The 17,223-nt window shown below is 45.1% G+C and overlaps 1 protein-coding gene across 2 annotated transcripts in view; it reads right to left on the bottom strand.

Moving 5' to 3' along the window:
* Positions 1-17,223, bottom strand: part of LOC310669448 (connector enhancer of kinase suppressor of ras 2-like) — a 314,320-nt gene that overhangs the window by 199,711 nt on the left and 97,386 nt on the right. For both annotated transcript variants that reach the window (XM_083423485.1, XM_083423484.1), the window contains exon 2: positions 15,810-15,973. In XM_083423485.1, the coding sequence (XP_083279611.1) occupies positions 15,810-15,973 (164 nt within the window). The remainder of the gene's footprint in view (positions 1-15,809; positions 15,974-17,223) is intronic.

Raw genomic sequence — 17,223 nt, 5'->3', positions numbered from 1 at the left:
GTGGGTGTGAAAAGCCAGTCGTCGAAATACTCGGCTGGCATGGGCCTGTGTGGGAACAAGGCATGAAACTCCTCTTTGAGGAGAGGCTCGTCCAGGGCATAGTCCGGCACCCAACTGTTGGCGCTGGCCGGGGTACCTTCCCTTGCGAGAAAATATTCTACTCCCTCTTCCCCCCATCTCGAGTCCAAAATCTCTGTGACCTGGTTGATGGGTTCCCTTCTTGGCGACTCCCTCCTTGGGGGGATCTCCTTATACTGGTCTGGTGCCGTGCCCTGCGCCTGAAATCGGTGAGGTGCTTTGTAGGGCGTGAGCACCGACCTATGGAATACTGGGTGCATTCTGGATCCTTCCGGAAGTGTCAACCGGAAGGCCACTGGATTGATCTGTGCCTCAACTAGGTAAGGTCCTAGCTGCTTATGTCCGAGTTTCTTCTTAGCTAAGGATCTGGTCGGCACTGCGTGGGCCGCTAACCACACCCAGTCTCCCACCTGTATGTCTTCACCAACCCTCCTGTGCTTGTCAGCCTGCAGTTTGTATGCGTGCTTTGCCAGCTCTAACTGCCTCCTAAGCTGCTCGTGGACTTCCTGCAATTCCGCCGCCAAGACTTCCGCTGCCTGTGGCTCCCCCTCCCCCAGTCTCTCTAATCCCGGGAAGGTTCTGGGATGCCTCCCGTTGTTGGCGAAGAACGGCGTCACCCCTGTGGACACGTGCTTCGTGTTGTTGTAAGCGAACTCAGCGAGCGGCAGGTAGTCCACCCATGTCGTCGGCTGTTGATTTGCGTAGCATCTCAGGTACTGCTGCATGACGGCGTTGACGCGTTCCGCTTGTCCATTGGTCTGCGGGTGTCTCGCCGACGCTAGGTTGATCTTGACGTTCAGGAAACCCATCAGCTTCTGCCAGAAGCTCGAAATGAACTGGCGCCCCCTGTCGGACAAGATAGACCGTGGCAGTCCATGCACTCTGAAGACGTGGTCTATGAACAGTTTGGCGGTCTGTTCTGCCGTGGCCACCTTCGCGCACGGAATGAAGTGGGCCATTTTAGTGAACATGTCCACCACCACTAGCACTGCCGTTTTACCCCTTGAGCTGGGTAAATCCGTGACAAAGTCCAGGGCCACCCTCTCCCACGGTTCGCTCGGAGTCTGCAGCGGTTCGAGCAGTCCCGCCGGAGGTTTGTGCACTGACTTGGCCCTTTGGCAGGTGTCGCACCTCGAGACGTACTCCGCGACTTCCCCCCGCATCTTGGGCCACCAAAAATCTCTGGCAACGAGTTCTGCCGTCTTCTCCTTGCCAAAGTGCCCGGCGGTGGGTGCGTCGTGTAACTGCTGCAGTACTTTCGCCCGGAGGTCGTCTCCCGGTACGTAGAGGGCCCCTCTGCGGATGAGCAAGCCGTCTCGTACTTGGAACTCGTCGTCCTTCACCGTGCCCTTGTGCACCTCCTCCATCTTGGCTTGTGCAAAGGGGTCCCTCTGCAGTGCTCGACGGACCGCCTCCAAGTCCACGGTTGCTGCAGCGCACACCCACGCTTTCGGAGCGAAAATGTGCTTGGCCGCTGCTGGTGCCACCTCTTCGAGGTATTGCGGCTTCCTGGACAGTGCATCCGCCATGATGTTGTTGTCGCCTGGGATGTATTCTATCCTGAAGTCGAAATCCGTGAAAAATTCCGCCCATCTGATGTGCCGCTGGTTTAGGAATCTTGCCGTGCGCCAGTACTCCAGGTTCTTATGATCCGTGCGGACCTGCACGGTGTGCTTGGCCCCGACGAGGAAGTGTCGCCACGCCTTGAATGCTGCATGAATGGCCAGCAACTCCCTGTCCCAGATGGTGTAGTTTTGCTCCGACTTGCTGAGCTTCCTAGAGTAGAAGGCACACGGTCTCCAGTCCCCATGCGGGTCCTCCTGCAACAGTACGGCGCCCACGGCTCTGTCTGAGGCGTCTGTTTCAACCCTCATCGGTTTGCTGGGATTCACATGCAGTAGCTGCCCTTCGGACGAGAAGAGACGCTTAAGGTTCTGAAAGGACTGCTCCGCTTGCTCCGTCCAGATGAACTTCTTCTTCTTAGAGCTGAGCGTGTCAGTAATGGCCGCCGTCTGCATCGCGAACCCCTTGATGAACTTGCGGTAAAAGTTGGCGAACCCCACAAACCGCTGGACCTCCTTCCGATTGCGCGGGCTCTTCCAGTCCAACACTGCGCGAACCTTGGCGCTGTCCATGGCAAGCCCCTTGTCCGACAGCTTGTAGCCCAGGAAATCCACCTCCGTCCTGTCGAACTGGCACTTCTCCAGCTTGGCATACAGCCGATGCTCCTGCCGTCTCTGCAGAACTTCCTTGACGTCACCTTCGTGGGTCTCCTCAGATTCTGAGAATATCAGGATGTCGTCCAAGAAGCAGACGCATGTCTTGTAGAGGAGACCCGCCAGGACGTGATGCATGAAAGCTTGAAAACAGTGGGCGCCATTTTGTAAACCGAAGGGCATAACTCTGTATTCATATGTGCCCAGGGGCGTGAACATGGCAGTCTTCCACTCGTCTCCTTCCCGTATGCGAATCAGGTTGTACGCCCCTCGCAGATCCAACTTAGTAAAAACGCGTCCTTTCCTCGCCGTCGCCAGCAGGTCATCTATCTTGGGCATGGGAAAGGCCGCGGGCTTGGTTCTGGAATTTAAAATTCTGAAGTCTACCACAAGTCTTTTTTGAGGCGTGTCCCTCTTCTTCACAAAGAATACAGGACTGCCCCCCGCTGCCTTCGACTCCCGGATGAAACCGCGCTTCAAGTTGAGGTCTATGAACTCCTTGAGCTCCTGCAGCTCGTCCTCAGACATGGAATACAGTTTCCCGGCTGGCAGCGTCGCTCCCTGATCCCGATGCCTTGGACTCCTCCCCCCTACTGCACTCTGGGGGGGACGCTGGTCCGGATTTCCAGCTGCTACTCTCTGAGTCCCCTCTGGCCCCTTCTTCCCGAGGTGTCCCCCTGGGCACTCCCCTTGCCCTGACCATGGGGGCCCCTTTCTGTGAATCCTCCGAGTCACTGGAGAGACTCAGAGACCTTGGACTACTGTCGCCGCTGACATTTCCTTCCGACTCCTCCCCCTCGCTCTCTGTTTCTTCCCTCTCCAGTGACTCTGCTCCTGAACCCCTGACAACACCTATTTGTTCAACTTTTGAATTGCCTTCTCATTTTTATATCATTTGTAGACCATTTCATGAATTCAAAGCACAATCTGCATACCTGTTATTATCCCTATCATATGAAATGACTGATTTGTATGCATGCATGGTTCTGATCACAATCACCCAAATGCACACTGTTTTGTTTCTTCCTGATGAGAGACACTGTAATGTAGTGGCTACAGAGCTGAAGGAGAACCTGGTATACCAGACTCTACATCTCTACTCAGCCATGATGCTCAATGGGTGATCTTGGGCAGTCAACACCATCATGGGCTCCTTGGAGAAAAAAGGTGGGATATAAATGCATGCATGCAAAAATAAGTAAATAGTGCAGTGGCACCTTGGTTTGTGAACAGTATGGTTTGCATATCTTTTGGATTACAAACACGTCAAACCCAGAAGTGCGTATCCTGGTTTGTGAACTTTTTTTGGGTTACAACCCATTTTGGGGGGGATTATGAACAATTTTTGGGGGGAGGCCCAATTGGCGAAAGCACACCTTGGGTTACAACCTGTTTTGGTTTACGAACAGACCTCCAGAATGGATTATGGTTGTAAACCAAGGTACCACTGTATATGTGTCCAATATGACATCATTAATTTACAAGAGGGAGGCATTAGAAGGCTTGGATAACCCCAAGATTTGCAGAAGTACAAACTATTTTTGAGGTGGGAGAATCCTAATGCTGGGGAGAGATGACCCAAAATAGGCCCGTGCAGACTGAGGATGCCCAGTGGCCACACAAGGCTAACAAACTGTTGGAAGGACGGAATGGAATCATGAATAGTAGCACTCCACACTGTAACAATGGATGCATACACACCATGCATTTAAAGCATGTAGCTTCCACCCAAAGAATCCTGGGAATTGTAGTTTACCCATCACAGAGTTACAATTCCCAGCTTGCATGGAGATTACATTCCAGGCAATTGCATGTAAAGCTGAAATTGCGTACAGTCAGAACAACCCTGGAACCACCCCTGCACGACCATCCCTACCTTTCCGAAGCTGGTGCACAAAGAGGGACTTGACCACCATGCAAAGCAGAGAGCTTTTAAGCTTTCTGCCTTGCTTACTGAGTTCTGAGAGGCTCTCATGGAAGCTTCCTAGAGCCTAGTAAGCAAGGAAAATCCAGCGTGGAAAGAGCTTTTAAGCTCTCCACCCGGCGTGCATTTAATTTGTGCGATTTCAGCTGGCCGGCCACTAAGCGCGTAAAATATACAAGATTCAATTATATATTCTAATAATGGTCATGCATTCCCTTTGTCAAAAGAGCTATGGTTTGTGGGAGGAGAATTGTTTCTGACTGTAGCAATGTGGTGGGAGATCTGCTTTGCATGCAGAAGGTCTTGTGTTCAACCTCTGGCATTTCTAGGTAGTGCTAGGAATGCCCCTCTCTGGAACTCTGAAGAGCCACTGCCAGTCAGTGTCGAAAATGCTGAGTTAGATGGATCATTTTCTAAAAGCCAGGATTTGGAGACAGATGTCCAGGCATGGCAAGCAGTGATTTTCTGCAAAATATATGACGATGGTAATATTAATATGCCAGCTCTCACAGTGTTAAATGAGATGTAAGGGGAGAAGTCTAATAAGCAGGAAAAAGTCTGCTCAAGGAATCCCCCATGTCAGGTGTTATTCATGCCCTGCCAGTCTTGTCACTCCACAGCAGTGTTTTTAATTGGGTAATGATGATAATCACATACTCCGTGGGCAAGAGAGTGAGATATCTGAGTAAGAGGCAATTGAACCCAACATGACCTAATTTTCACAATGTCTTATCACAGAAACCCACTTCCATGTAATTTAACTTATAATTTTGCAGGGAGAGTGTCTAGTGGAATTACTATTATGTTGACTGCTAGAGTTACTACAGGGCAGCTCTCATTGTACTGATTTCTAAAGCTCTGTTTATGTTGAGCTTCTACTGAGTGAGTGATGTCAGGGGTTTTGCAGAACACTTCAAATGCAATGGCACAAGCTGTTGCCTTGCTCAGCCTTCACTAACCTGGTGCCCTCCAGCTGTTTTGGGACTATATCATCCCAGCCTTCAGGCATGCTGCCCAGGGGCTTTGTGTCCAAAACACAATACTACAATATTGGGGAAGCCTGGTCTGATCTATTACATATATGCTTGTAGCACTGTCCTTTATTAGGACAATGAATCATATCCACCTAAAGGGCACATTGAAAGTCTAATTGCAGGGGAAGGACTTTGTTTGGACTATCAAGAAGTAAACTTTTCCATCTGCTGTGCCTCAACTCAAGTTTCCAGTGGAGATACAACTCAAGGTGGTGGGCATGAGTCTCTCCTCCCGAATTTAACCTCAGAGAAAGCTGGTAAAGTAAGTATCATGTATTAGTCATGCTCAATACTTGATGATTGCAATGGCTACCAAAATGGTCAAAGGCCTGGAAACGATGCCTTATGAGGAACGGCTAAGGGAGCTGGGCATGTTTAGCCTGGAGAAGAGGAGGTTAAGGGGGGATATGATAGCCATGTTCAAATATATAAAAGGATGTCACATAGAGGAGGGAGAAAGGTTGTTTTCTGCTGCTCCAGAGAAGCGGACACGGAGCAATGGATCCAAACTACAAGAAAGAAGATTCCACCTAAACATTAGGAAGAACTTCCTGACAGTAAGAGCTGTTCGACAGTGGAATTTGCTGCCAAGGAGTGTGGTGGAGTCTCCTTCTTTGGAGGTCTTTAAGCAGAGGCTTGACAACCATATGTCAGGAGTGCTCTGATGGTGTTTCCTGCTTGCCAGGGGGTTGGACTCGATGGCCCTTGTGGTCTCTTCCAACTCTATGATTCTATGATTCTATGATTCTACTCTTGCACTTTGTCCAGCTGGTGCAAAATACTGTGGCTGGGCTGCTGGGCAGTGACAGACTAACGCCAGCTCGAAAACATGCACTGGTCACCCATATGTTATAGGGGCAGGTTCAAGGCTCTTGTATTAATTTGCAAGGACCTTAACAACTTGGGTCCCTTGATCCCTTAAATTCCTGCTTGATCACTGAGATCTTTGGGGGAGTCTCTGTCGGTGGTCACCCATGGCTCAGGCACGCAGCCTAAGAGACATAACTCTCTCTCAACTGAGATCACACTGGCACACTCTGTTGTTGAACCTCAGACACATGAAAAAGACTTTTAGTCATGCAGGAATTGTAAGGTAGTGTTCACGTAATGTCTTACGACTTTTTAAAAAAAGTTTTATTCTCTGTATTTTACATGCATGGCTTAGAAACGCTCATGGTTAAGCAATATATAAATGCCTTAAATAAAGACACACGTTAGGCTGAGAGACAGCAACTGCCCCAAAGTTGTCAAATTATTTCATAGCTGAGTGAGAATTTGAACCCTGGACACCCAAGCTCCTAGTCCAACACGCTATGGCATACCCGAGGAATACCCTCAGACCAAAGGGCAGCCCTCTGGTTTTCTTGTACTTCCTTATTACTACATTAGAATATTCACCGGGGCAGCATTGATTATATTAAGGAGTATTCATTTTAATAAAAGATACTGCTGACTTCAAAGACACCGCATTAGATTCTGAGCAGCTGCTGAGTTTCTGTAATGCAAAGCTTGTAGGGAATGCAAGAGAGGCAGCTTTAAATGTATTTTGCATCAAATATTAGCCTAGCAGGCTGAACATGCACAACTGTAAAGGTAGCAAAAAAAAACCCAGGGCTGCTCTAAATTATGGAAAGCTGGCACAGCCTAAAGGCAGGACAGAAGCAGCAGTGGCTGTGCAGAATACAAAGATGATATGGCCCTGTCCTCTATTTCCATGAGTTCTCATTTGTATTTCAGTCTGAGGCTATGTACACATGATGGGCTTAACAGTCCACCCACCCTGGGCTGGCCCAAGATGATTTGGCACCTGAGGTAGACCATGAAATGCACCACCACTGGAAATAAGGGGAGAGAGAAGATCTACATTGGGAACAAAGTGGAGGAATCAAATCCATCTTATCAGATGGAATCAAACACTGACAGACAAGGAGGCAACAGATGCAGCCTCCAAGGTGTGCACCACAGGTACTGATGGCATTGCAGCGACAGCAGCAGGCAATGCATTTCTTGGAGACTGGATCTTCTGCTTCTGGGGATCCTGCTGCCTGAGGCGGCCGCCTCGCCTTGCCTCATGGGTGGGCCAGCCCTGCGCTCCCCCTGCCCCCGGGTTTCAAGTTGCATATTTGTGTTGCTGCACATACTGGGGAGACGGTGGGGATGCCTTAACATGACACACATTACTTGTTTCCCTGTGTTTGCAGCCCCCCAAACTCCTATCCAATGAAACTGTTATATGCCCATGAGCTGCCACCTGCACAGATGCTACAGCCATCTGAAATGTACACACCTCAGCTTAATAGCGGCTCATGTTTTGAAACTGGATGGAAGTTACTTTGAAGCATAAAATAAAAATAGTCAACCACTTTCCTGAAGAAAGGGACTATCCCAAATAAGGGCATATCTTTGGTGGGATGTTATGTTGTTATGTTATGTTATGTTATGTTATGTTATGTTATGTTATGTTATGTTGTTATGTTATGTTATGTTATGTTATGTTATGTTATGTTATGATGTTATGTTATGTTATGTTGTTATGTTATGTTATGTTTTATGTTATGTTATGTTTTATGTTATGTTTTATGTTATGTTATGTTGTTATGTTATGTTATGTTGTTATGTTTTATGTTATGTTATGTTATGTTATGTTATGTTATGTTGTTATGTTATGTTGTTATGTTATGTTATGTTATGTTATGTTATGTTATGTTATGTTATGTTATGATGTTATATTATGTTATGTTATGTTTTATGTTGTTGTTATGTTAGGTTATGTTTTATGCTCAGAAGGCTTGATTGTCCTCTTCCTCAAATCTATGATCATAAACTGGGCATCTTGTCACCCCCCCCCCTTCCCTCTGGACAAATTCATGAGACTTCTAGATATCTGCAGGGGAGGCCACAAACCAGAGCACACCAGTAATCCTTATCCATTGTAAGTGAAACATGAACATACTTTATTAGCCTATTTATCATAAAGTGACATTTATCAGGCTTAAATGATGCAAAAATGACTTAATTGGGCACATCCATTCAAATGAGAAATAATGGTAGCAAAACCAAATATCCTGCTATTTTAATTCCCCTAGGGAAGCCAGCAATATTAAAAAAATAAATAAAAAGAAAGTTGTTACAGCAAGGAATATGTGAAGACAAATAGAGCAATAATTTGAAATAAGCACTGGATTTCCTTTAAGGGAAAAAAATGAAGCAGGATTTAACAGGAGAGCTAGTAAGCTGTAGTCAATTAGAATGTTGGACTAGGACTTGGGGGCCAGTGTTCAAATCCTCACTCAGCCAAGATTCTCACTGAGTGACATTGGGCTAATCACCAACTCTCAGCCTAACCTACCCCACAGGGTTGTTGTGCTAATAAAATGAGGCAGGGGAAGGACCATGTATGTCACCTTGAGCTCTTCACAGAAAGGTGAAATATAAATGCAATAATATATGAAACTAGAAATAAACAATTGAAGGCTGTAGTCCTATACATGTTAACTCAGAAATATATCCCATTGAATTCAATTAAATGTACTCCCTCCCAGGTAAGTGTGCATAGGGCCAACAGCAAAATCCCAGGCTTTTTTTTCAGAATTAAGTTCCATTGAGTTCAACATATAGGATGGCAACCTTAGGATTCTATTTTCCTGGAAGTAAGCTTAAATGAATTCAATGGGATCTAGACATAAATGTGAGATTTGTGCTCCAAGATTATTTCCTACTCAAGAGAAGTAAATTACACTCTTTCCTTAGCCGGGTTTTGATGAACTAAAGAAGCAAACCGGCTGAGAAGCAATCTAAGAAGTGCTCCCATCTGTTATTTCCTGACACTGTGTAGTTCTGAGAAAGAAAAGGCTTGAAAGGATGAGCACTCTGTGTTTGTTTATAATAAAACAACATAAAAATAAAATTTACATTTTTAAACAGAAGAATATTGAAACATGCTGTGTGCCTTTCAGTGTTTGGGGGCTGTTTGAAGGCTCTCACTTCAGAGTAGCGCATTCGAGAGAGCAGAAGTGTGTTGGAAAACTCCTACCATCACTGTCAAAGGAACAACTAAGACACAGGTGTGGGGCTCAATGGCTTGTAATTATTGTGGCTCTTTAGAATCTTGTACCTGCGGAATATTTGCTTTTATCCTTTTTCAGATATAGAATGGCTCCCCCAAGACTTGGGTTGAGCAAATTCCTAGGTGCCTATATCCAAATTTGAGAGAGCTGGTACCAGGTTATCATTTTGCATTTTTTTATTGGCATTGGTCTTTCATATTGATGAACAAATGCTTCCATTTCCTAAACACCAGCATGAAACAAGAGGTGCTCTGGGGTACAATCCCTATAGGGCTTTTTTACTGGAAACGATTTTTGCAAGAGGATCAATGTGCAAGTTTTTTGTACAGATGAGTAAGATATGTACATCCTAAAGCAAATGGTGTCCAAGGAAAGAAAAGTCTTTGGTGAAGCCTCCTTTCTATTTGTTAACTTTTGGATAACCTTATTTTTAATTGCACTGTATCCCATCTCACAACTCAAACGCAGAATCTGCATGCCTGACTTATTCCTGTCATATAAAATGACAGATCCCTGTGTGCAAATGTGATTAAAATCACTCACACACAGCGTTTTCTTATAATGGGCACTGATGTTGAACATTTTCTCAAAAGATAGTAGCAACAATATTAATGCAATGCCTACCATGCTTGTCACTGCTTCTCACTTTAAAAGTGAAGGTGAACTGTCTATACTATACTGTATTTTTGTTTCCATTGTTATCATTTACAAATGACTAGCATAATTTAAACAGAATTACAATACCCTAATATAAACATTTTTAAACATAGTGTTTGGAAACACATTGCAAATTTGGAGAAGTGCAGAATTTGAAGGGAAGCTGTGTTTTGAATCACACTCAAAAGTGCAAATTGGGCAGTTTCTCATTAAAATGCAAACAAAATCAGTTTCTACCCCATCCCTATAACCACTGGAAGCTAAACCAGATAAGATGGAGGCATTGTTTGTTGGGACCCATTCAGTTCAATGTTCATTTCTCATGAGTAATGAACATCAGGATGAGTACTGAACAGGTAAAGGTAAAGGGACCCCTGACCATTAGGTCCAGTCGTGACCGACTCTGGGGTTGCGACGCTCATCTCGTTTTATTGGCCGAGGGAGCCGGCGTACAGCTTCCGGGTCATGTGGCCAGCATGACTAAGCTGCTTCTGGTGAACCAGAGCAGCGCACGGAAACGCCGTTTACCTTCCCGCCAGAGCGGTACCTATTTATCTACTTGCACTTTGACGTGCTTTTGAACTGCTAGGTTGGCAGGAGCAGGGCCCGAGCAATGGGAGCTCACCCCGTCGCAGGGATTTGAACCGCTGACCTTCTGTTCGGCAAGTCCTAGGCTCTGTGGTTTAACCCACAGCGCCACCCGCGTCCCTACTGAACAGGTACATTTTTTTAATTAAAAAGAAAAATGCCACCCCATTTGCCACTAATGGGGTGAGGGATGTAACCTTTTCTGGTTGCAGCAGAGCTGATTTCCATGCTTCCTAGCCGACAACATTTTATTCCCAGAGTGACAAGATCTTGTTCTGGGACATTCTATGAAAAACAGGGCAAACACTAACAGGAGTCATTTCGAGGGGGTGATGGCAGCTACTTCCCCAACTACAATGTTTCACAATGAATTAATGTCTGGGGCATTCTGGGAAAATAAAACTGTAGGAAACAAGAGGCGGGCGGACACCCAAATCAATGCTTCTGCCACTACATGTGCTAGAAAGAAGCCAAACAAAAATAAAAGAAGAGGGTCTTGGGAAATGAATATGAGAATTACATAATGAATGGGAATGTAATGAATGAATAACAAAGCCAATGTGATCTTAATGAATGAAGAACAAAATGAATGAGGTCTTTAATAATAAAAATGAGTGGAGGCACAAAACAAAGCAAATTTCTTCCATACACTTACGTGTGAAGCACGAACTGAGAGAGTGGCACTCTGGGTGGCTTGCTTAATGAGGCCCAACATCTGTCAGACTCTGCCAGTCTCTGGCACTGACTCACCAGGCACTGACACCAGCCATGAACCCCACTCCCCCTCCATTTCAGTGGGAGTTTTATCAGAGCCAATGCATGTTCCCATTTAATATAAAGAGAATGCAAATTGTTCTAGACCTTAGTGGTTGAAATGGTGCATCTGACGGCAACTTCTAGGGAGCATCAGTGGCCCTTTTGTAATGGTATTAATAACCATGTATATAACATGTCTGCACACCTTATGTGCAAGCACCTGAAGCTGCTCCAATCAAGGCATTAAGCTGCTAATATTTAAAATGTGCTTTAATTTTTATTTTGTAACTCCCCCTCTCCAAAACTAGGCTGCTCTTTTAGAGGCTTTCTCCTTAGACTGCACGTAGCAGACAATGAGGGCAGGCTAGGGAAGAATAAAGGATAACTAATCCAGTGATATTGAAACGCTGGGCTGTGTATGAGTCAGAGCACATCTGGCAATGTGGACTCAGTAAATTAATTTGGATATGCACCAATGGACAGTAATCAAGCTTTATGTCAGCCAATAAACAGCAGTGTAATGAAGTACAAAAGCTTGCATTAGGTTTAATCACACCAAAGTTCTAGCCGCTTTAGAACTTAGCAGTGAGGCCTAAAACAAAATGAACACCCAGGTGTCTGCAAAGAGAACAGTGTATTCTTACTACCACCACCAAAACCAAAATAGTATTCTACTAAGTTGTATGTGTTTCTATTTTTCCCATGACTCTGAAGCAAAAAGAGAAAAGCAATGGCACAATTGGGTGTGTGTACAAAGTGGTTTATGTCAGAGTGAAACGTGATTACAGATTACAATCAAATTAAAAAATACATTCTGCAATATGTGCAAATCAAAGACTACGCAAGCAAAATGGGAGAAAATGTCACTTCTTTCAAGAGCAATGCTTTTAGCATGAAGAGAGCCTTACTGCACACAGCCATACAAAGGTTTAGCAGTATAAAATCTTTTAACAGTCTGGGATGCAGAAAATGTGGAGTGCTTTTAGGAAGAAATTGGGATGTAAAAGGGAGACAAGACAGAAAGAGGAGGAAGAAGCTTTATCTTCAATGTGCACTAGTCCAAATATACTTGCGAGGCAAACTAAAATGACACTCCTGCCTTTTCACTGGTGAATTAGGCCAAAATGAATTGGAGAAGAAATGGAAGTCAAAATGCGCTCTCTCTCTCTCTCTCTCTCTCTCTCTCTCTCTCTCTTTTTCTCATGATAATACCAGAACTTAGAAGCTATCCAAATAAAACTGAAGGCTACAAGAGTCATAGCAAATGCAAGATCATACAAAATAAAAGAAAAACCCTATCTGAAGAAGTGTGCATGCACACAAAAGCTCATACTAATAACAAACTTAGTTGGTCTCTAAGGTGCTACTGTCAATGTGCAAGTAGATAAATAGGTACCGCTCTGGCGGGAAGGTAAACGGCATTTCCGTGCGCTGCTCTGGTTGGCCAGAAGCGGCTTAGTCATGCTGGCCACACGACCCAGAAGCTGTACACCGGCTTCCTTGGCCAATAAAGCGAGATGAGTGCTGCAACCCCAGAGTCGGTCACGACTGGACCTAATGGTCAGGGGTCCCTTTACCTTTACTTTAAGATGCTACTGGAAGGATTTTTTTTATTTTGTTTCGACTACGACAGACCAACACGGCTACCTACCTGTAGCAAGATCATACTTCTCACAATTTAAAGTGAAACTATGGAATTCAGTCCTACAGGTGCCAGTGATGATCATCGCCTGCTTTAAAAGTGCTTTAGACAAATTCATGGAGGATAAGGGTATCAGCGACCACTAGCCACAATAGCTATGTTCTTTCTCCACAGCCAGAGACAGTGCGCCTCTGAATACCAGTTGAAGGGCTCGCAGGTGGGCAGATTGCTATTGTGCTCAAGTCTCATTTGTGGGTTTCCCATAGGCATCTGGTTGGCAACTGTGAAAACAGTATGCTAGACTAGATGGACCATTGGCCTGATTCAGCAGGCCCTTCTTATGCTCTTATTTTCTACTACTGAGTTATGGTCTTTTTTTGCAAATCCTTGTCAAATGGTATTAGCTTCCTATTACACCAGCACAAATTCATGGGGAAATAATGACAATAATCATAACAATAACAATATCAAATGTACACAGTGCATTACAGATTGTGTTAAAGGACTGAATGTCTGCATGCAGCGCGTTGCAGAACAAAAATACAAAAACAAAACACCAGGTCTTGTCAATGTATTTTTCATTTCACTATTTAGTAAAACTGGCACCTAGTTCATAATAAGGTTTTATGTTTGCCATTACACTGCATTGCCCCCCCCCATGCTAATTGTCAAGTCAGAGCTTGGAAAGACAGAAGCAAATGAGATATCATTATCTCTAGCCTTTACTTGGAGTGAGCTACAAGGTCAAAGTCATCTAGAAAGAGCAACTCTTTGATAAGAGCTGCCAATTGCTCTTTTGGCTCATAAATATACACAGAGAGAAAGATTATGGAGTTTTCATGAGCAGAATCTTAAGTTCTACTCCAAAGGCATTTCATAGTTTCAATGGTATTTCATAGCTTCGTGATATATTACATGGTGCAGGGCAGAGAAAGGGGAAAGTCCATCAAAGAGGTCAGCAATTGTGGGTTCTTGGGTCAAATCTGACCCAAGAAATAACATCTGCTCTCCAAGCACGAATGGGCAGCATTTCTTACTTTGGGGACCAGAAAAATGGCATTTTATCCCAGGAGACACAACTCCCTGTTGATTCTCTTTGATCTTTCAGCAGCTTTGATCTTTCAAGCATAGCATTTTTCTGGAATGTATGTCTGAGTTGGGAGAGCTGTTTGACAGTGGAACAGACTCCCACAAGAGGTGGTGGACTCTTCTTCCTTGGAGTTGTTGTTTTTTTTTAAGCAGAGGTTGGATGGCCACCTGTCATGTATGCTTTAGCTGAGACTCCTGTATTGCAGAGGGTTGGACTAGATAACCCTCGGGTCCCTACCACTCTGCAATTCTATGATTCTATGAACACCCACATGAAACCACTGAGTGGCGCCGTCCAGAATTTTGGAGTCAGCTGTCAGCAATATGCTAATGCAGCACAGTTCTATTTCTCCATTACATCTGCAGCTGTGGCAGTGGGCGTCTGACCTTGGTAAAGAACTGGATGAGAGCTTAATCCAGATAGTCCAGTGGTGCTGGCAGTGGGTGGTTCCCTAGCATGTCCCTGGCATTTCCACTTAAAAAGAAAAGAGGAGGTGGTAGCAGTTGATGGGGAACATAATCTCTGCTAGAGATTCTAAAGAGCTGTTGCCATACAGCTTAGAAAGCCAAGTACACAAATTGTACAACCTGCTATCATGGCTGGAGTGTTCTATTTTGCTGCTTGAGGCAAAATGGAACCACACCCTGCCATCACTGCGCCCACATCAGTGCCGACATTGGCACTGATTCCTGGCAAGATCTCGCCAGAAATCAGCGTTGATGCCAGCTGTGGAGGCCATGAGGTGGCCAGGGTTGAGAAAAGCTAGGAAGGAAGGGGCAACCAGCTGGACCAAAGAGATGACTAATTGGACATGACAGAAGATGCTAGGGAGAGACCCACCAAGAGTACCTCATTCTTATCTGCTTTAAGCTCTCCTCCTATCCATCACCAAGGCCAGGCTGCCACAGCTACTAATGTAAAGGGAAAATACAGCTGTGTGACATCAGAATGTTGCTGAAAGGTCACTTCAAGACTCTGGATGACACTACTCAGCAGTTCCATATAGACATTAAACAGCATGGGGGACGAAATAGAACCCTGTGTCACACCACCCTGAAAGCTCCACAGGGCTGAAGAAAACCCCCCAAGCATCAGCCTGTGAAGATGGCCATTCAAGCAGGACTGGAACAAAAACCAAGCAGTGCCACCCACGCCCAACTCAGACACCCTCTCTAGAAGAATACCATGGTCAGTGGTTCATAAAGCTGCTGAGAGATCAAGAAGGATTGACAGGGACGATGTGGCCCTTAGTGGGTGAATCCCCACAATGCTGGCTTGGCAGCCATTCAGTGGGGGGGGGGGGGGCATGGTGACAAAGCCAGGCCAGGCTCTGGGGCCAAGACCCCCAGTGGCAGGCAGGACAGAATGGGGATCCCTGTGTGGGGTGCCTGGTTCATGACCCCTAAAAGCTGTGTGCCGAGGGGGCTACAGGTGCCCTGTCATTTATGGATGTAGCTGGACCTGATTCCCCATGGTTGACCTTGGTTTGATGAGATTATGATTTGATGAGATTATGCTGGACCTTGAGCCTTCATCTCTTGGGTAAGTGTTTTGCTAAAAGTTTCTATTTTATTTATTTATTAGCTCCAAGGACTAAGATCTGGGCCCCTGAGGCACCCCCTGGACCACAATAGAAGCTCCAGAATTCAGACAGTAAGAATTTCAGAAGCATCGTTACGACTTGATCCGCTTACTTTGGTTTAAAAGATACACAGAGATGAACATGGAGAGTGTTCCAAGTAAATAGGTCCACTTACCAAAGCACAGAGCAGATCCACTGCTTCCAGGATGAGTTCTTGGTGACCAATTCGAGTGACTCCCAGCTCTTCAAGTTCCTGATGAGTAATGTGTAAAAGCTGTTCTCCATTGATCTTTTCCCTCTCAAAGTTCTTTATGTATTGTTGAAGGCAGTCATCAAGGCCTAGGTTCAAACAGCAACAGGAGTACTTGATTAGGAATAATAAAAAAGCTGCCTCATTGCAGTTTCAGCTCACTGTTTTCATCTTGATGGAATATAAAAGCCTATGTTCTTTTAAGGAAAGAACACAAAATGGAATGATATCATTTCACACCTTGTGCACTGGTACACATCTTTTATATTGCATATAATGTGAAATTAAGTGTCATATCCCATGGCTAAGAACATGGGGAAACAGTTATCTTGACTTGTCCTACGGGGCCATGGGTTGAACACAAACAACAGAGAAGCTGCAGCCAATTTTGGCTTCCCTTTACATGAGTACGCCATACGCACATAGGCAACACTCACACAACTGTTTTATAGGCACAATCGTATACAATTTCCTAATCCAGGAGTTGGGAACCTCAATCTGAGGCAGGCCCCTATTAAGACTTGGGGCTCAAGCAATTTCCTTTTATAGGGCCACAATCAAGGCTTGCCCGGTCTCTGTGGTTCCTGCATTTGGTAACCGCATGTGTTGTGCCTTTCTCAGAAGCAGACTCCAGGGACTTCAGGTGAATTAAACATGAACAATATTATTTAAAACTACAGCAGACAGAAAGCCTTACTTACTCCTAGGCCTACAGGCCCACACTGACTTCCTCCCCCCACTCACCTCTGTGAGAAGTAGTTCCCTTTTCAAGTCATTGCTCTTGGCCTAGGAACTATCTACAGTGGTACCTTAGTTCTCAAATGCCTTGGTCCTCAAACAACTTGGAACCCAAACACTGCAAACCCGGAAGTAAGTGTTCCGGTTTGCAAACTTTTTTCAGATGCCAAACATGCTCCGTTTTGAGTGTTACGCTTCTGATTTGAGTGCCACACTTCCATTTTGAGTGTTACGATGGGGTCTGTCTGTTTTTGCTATTTATTTTGCATTTTTGTGCCTCTTTTTGTTTTGTTTTTGTGACTGTGTGGAACGCAGCTCAGCTGCTGATTGATTGATTGATTGTATGACTGCAGTACATTGTTTATTGCTTTCATTTTATGGCTCAATGGTCTCACGTTAGATAGTAAAATTCATGTCAAATTAGTGTTTTAGGGGTTGTTTTTAAAAGTATGGAATGGGTTAATCCAGTTTGCATTACTTTCTATAGGAAAGTGTGCCTTGGTTTTGGAACGCTTTGGTTTTGGAACGGACTTCCGGAACGGATTAAGTTTGAGAACGAAGGTACCAATGTATATAATTAATGTTGTTGTCATTTATATGG

This window comes from Podarcis tiliguerta, assembly GCF_965153285.1.
Source record: "Podarcis tiliguerta genome assembly, chromosome: Z".
Classification (NCBI taxonomy): domain Eukaryota; kingdom Metazoa; phylum Chordata; class Lepidosauria; order Squamata; family Lacertidae; genus Podarcis; species Podarcis tiliguerta.
This window is presented reverse-complemented; position numbering and strand designations above follow the sequence as displayed.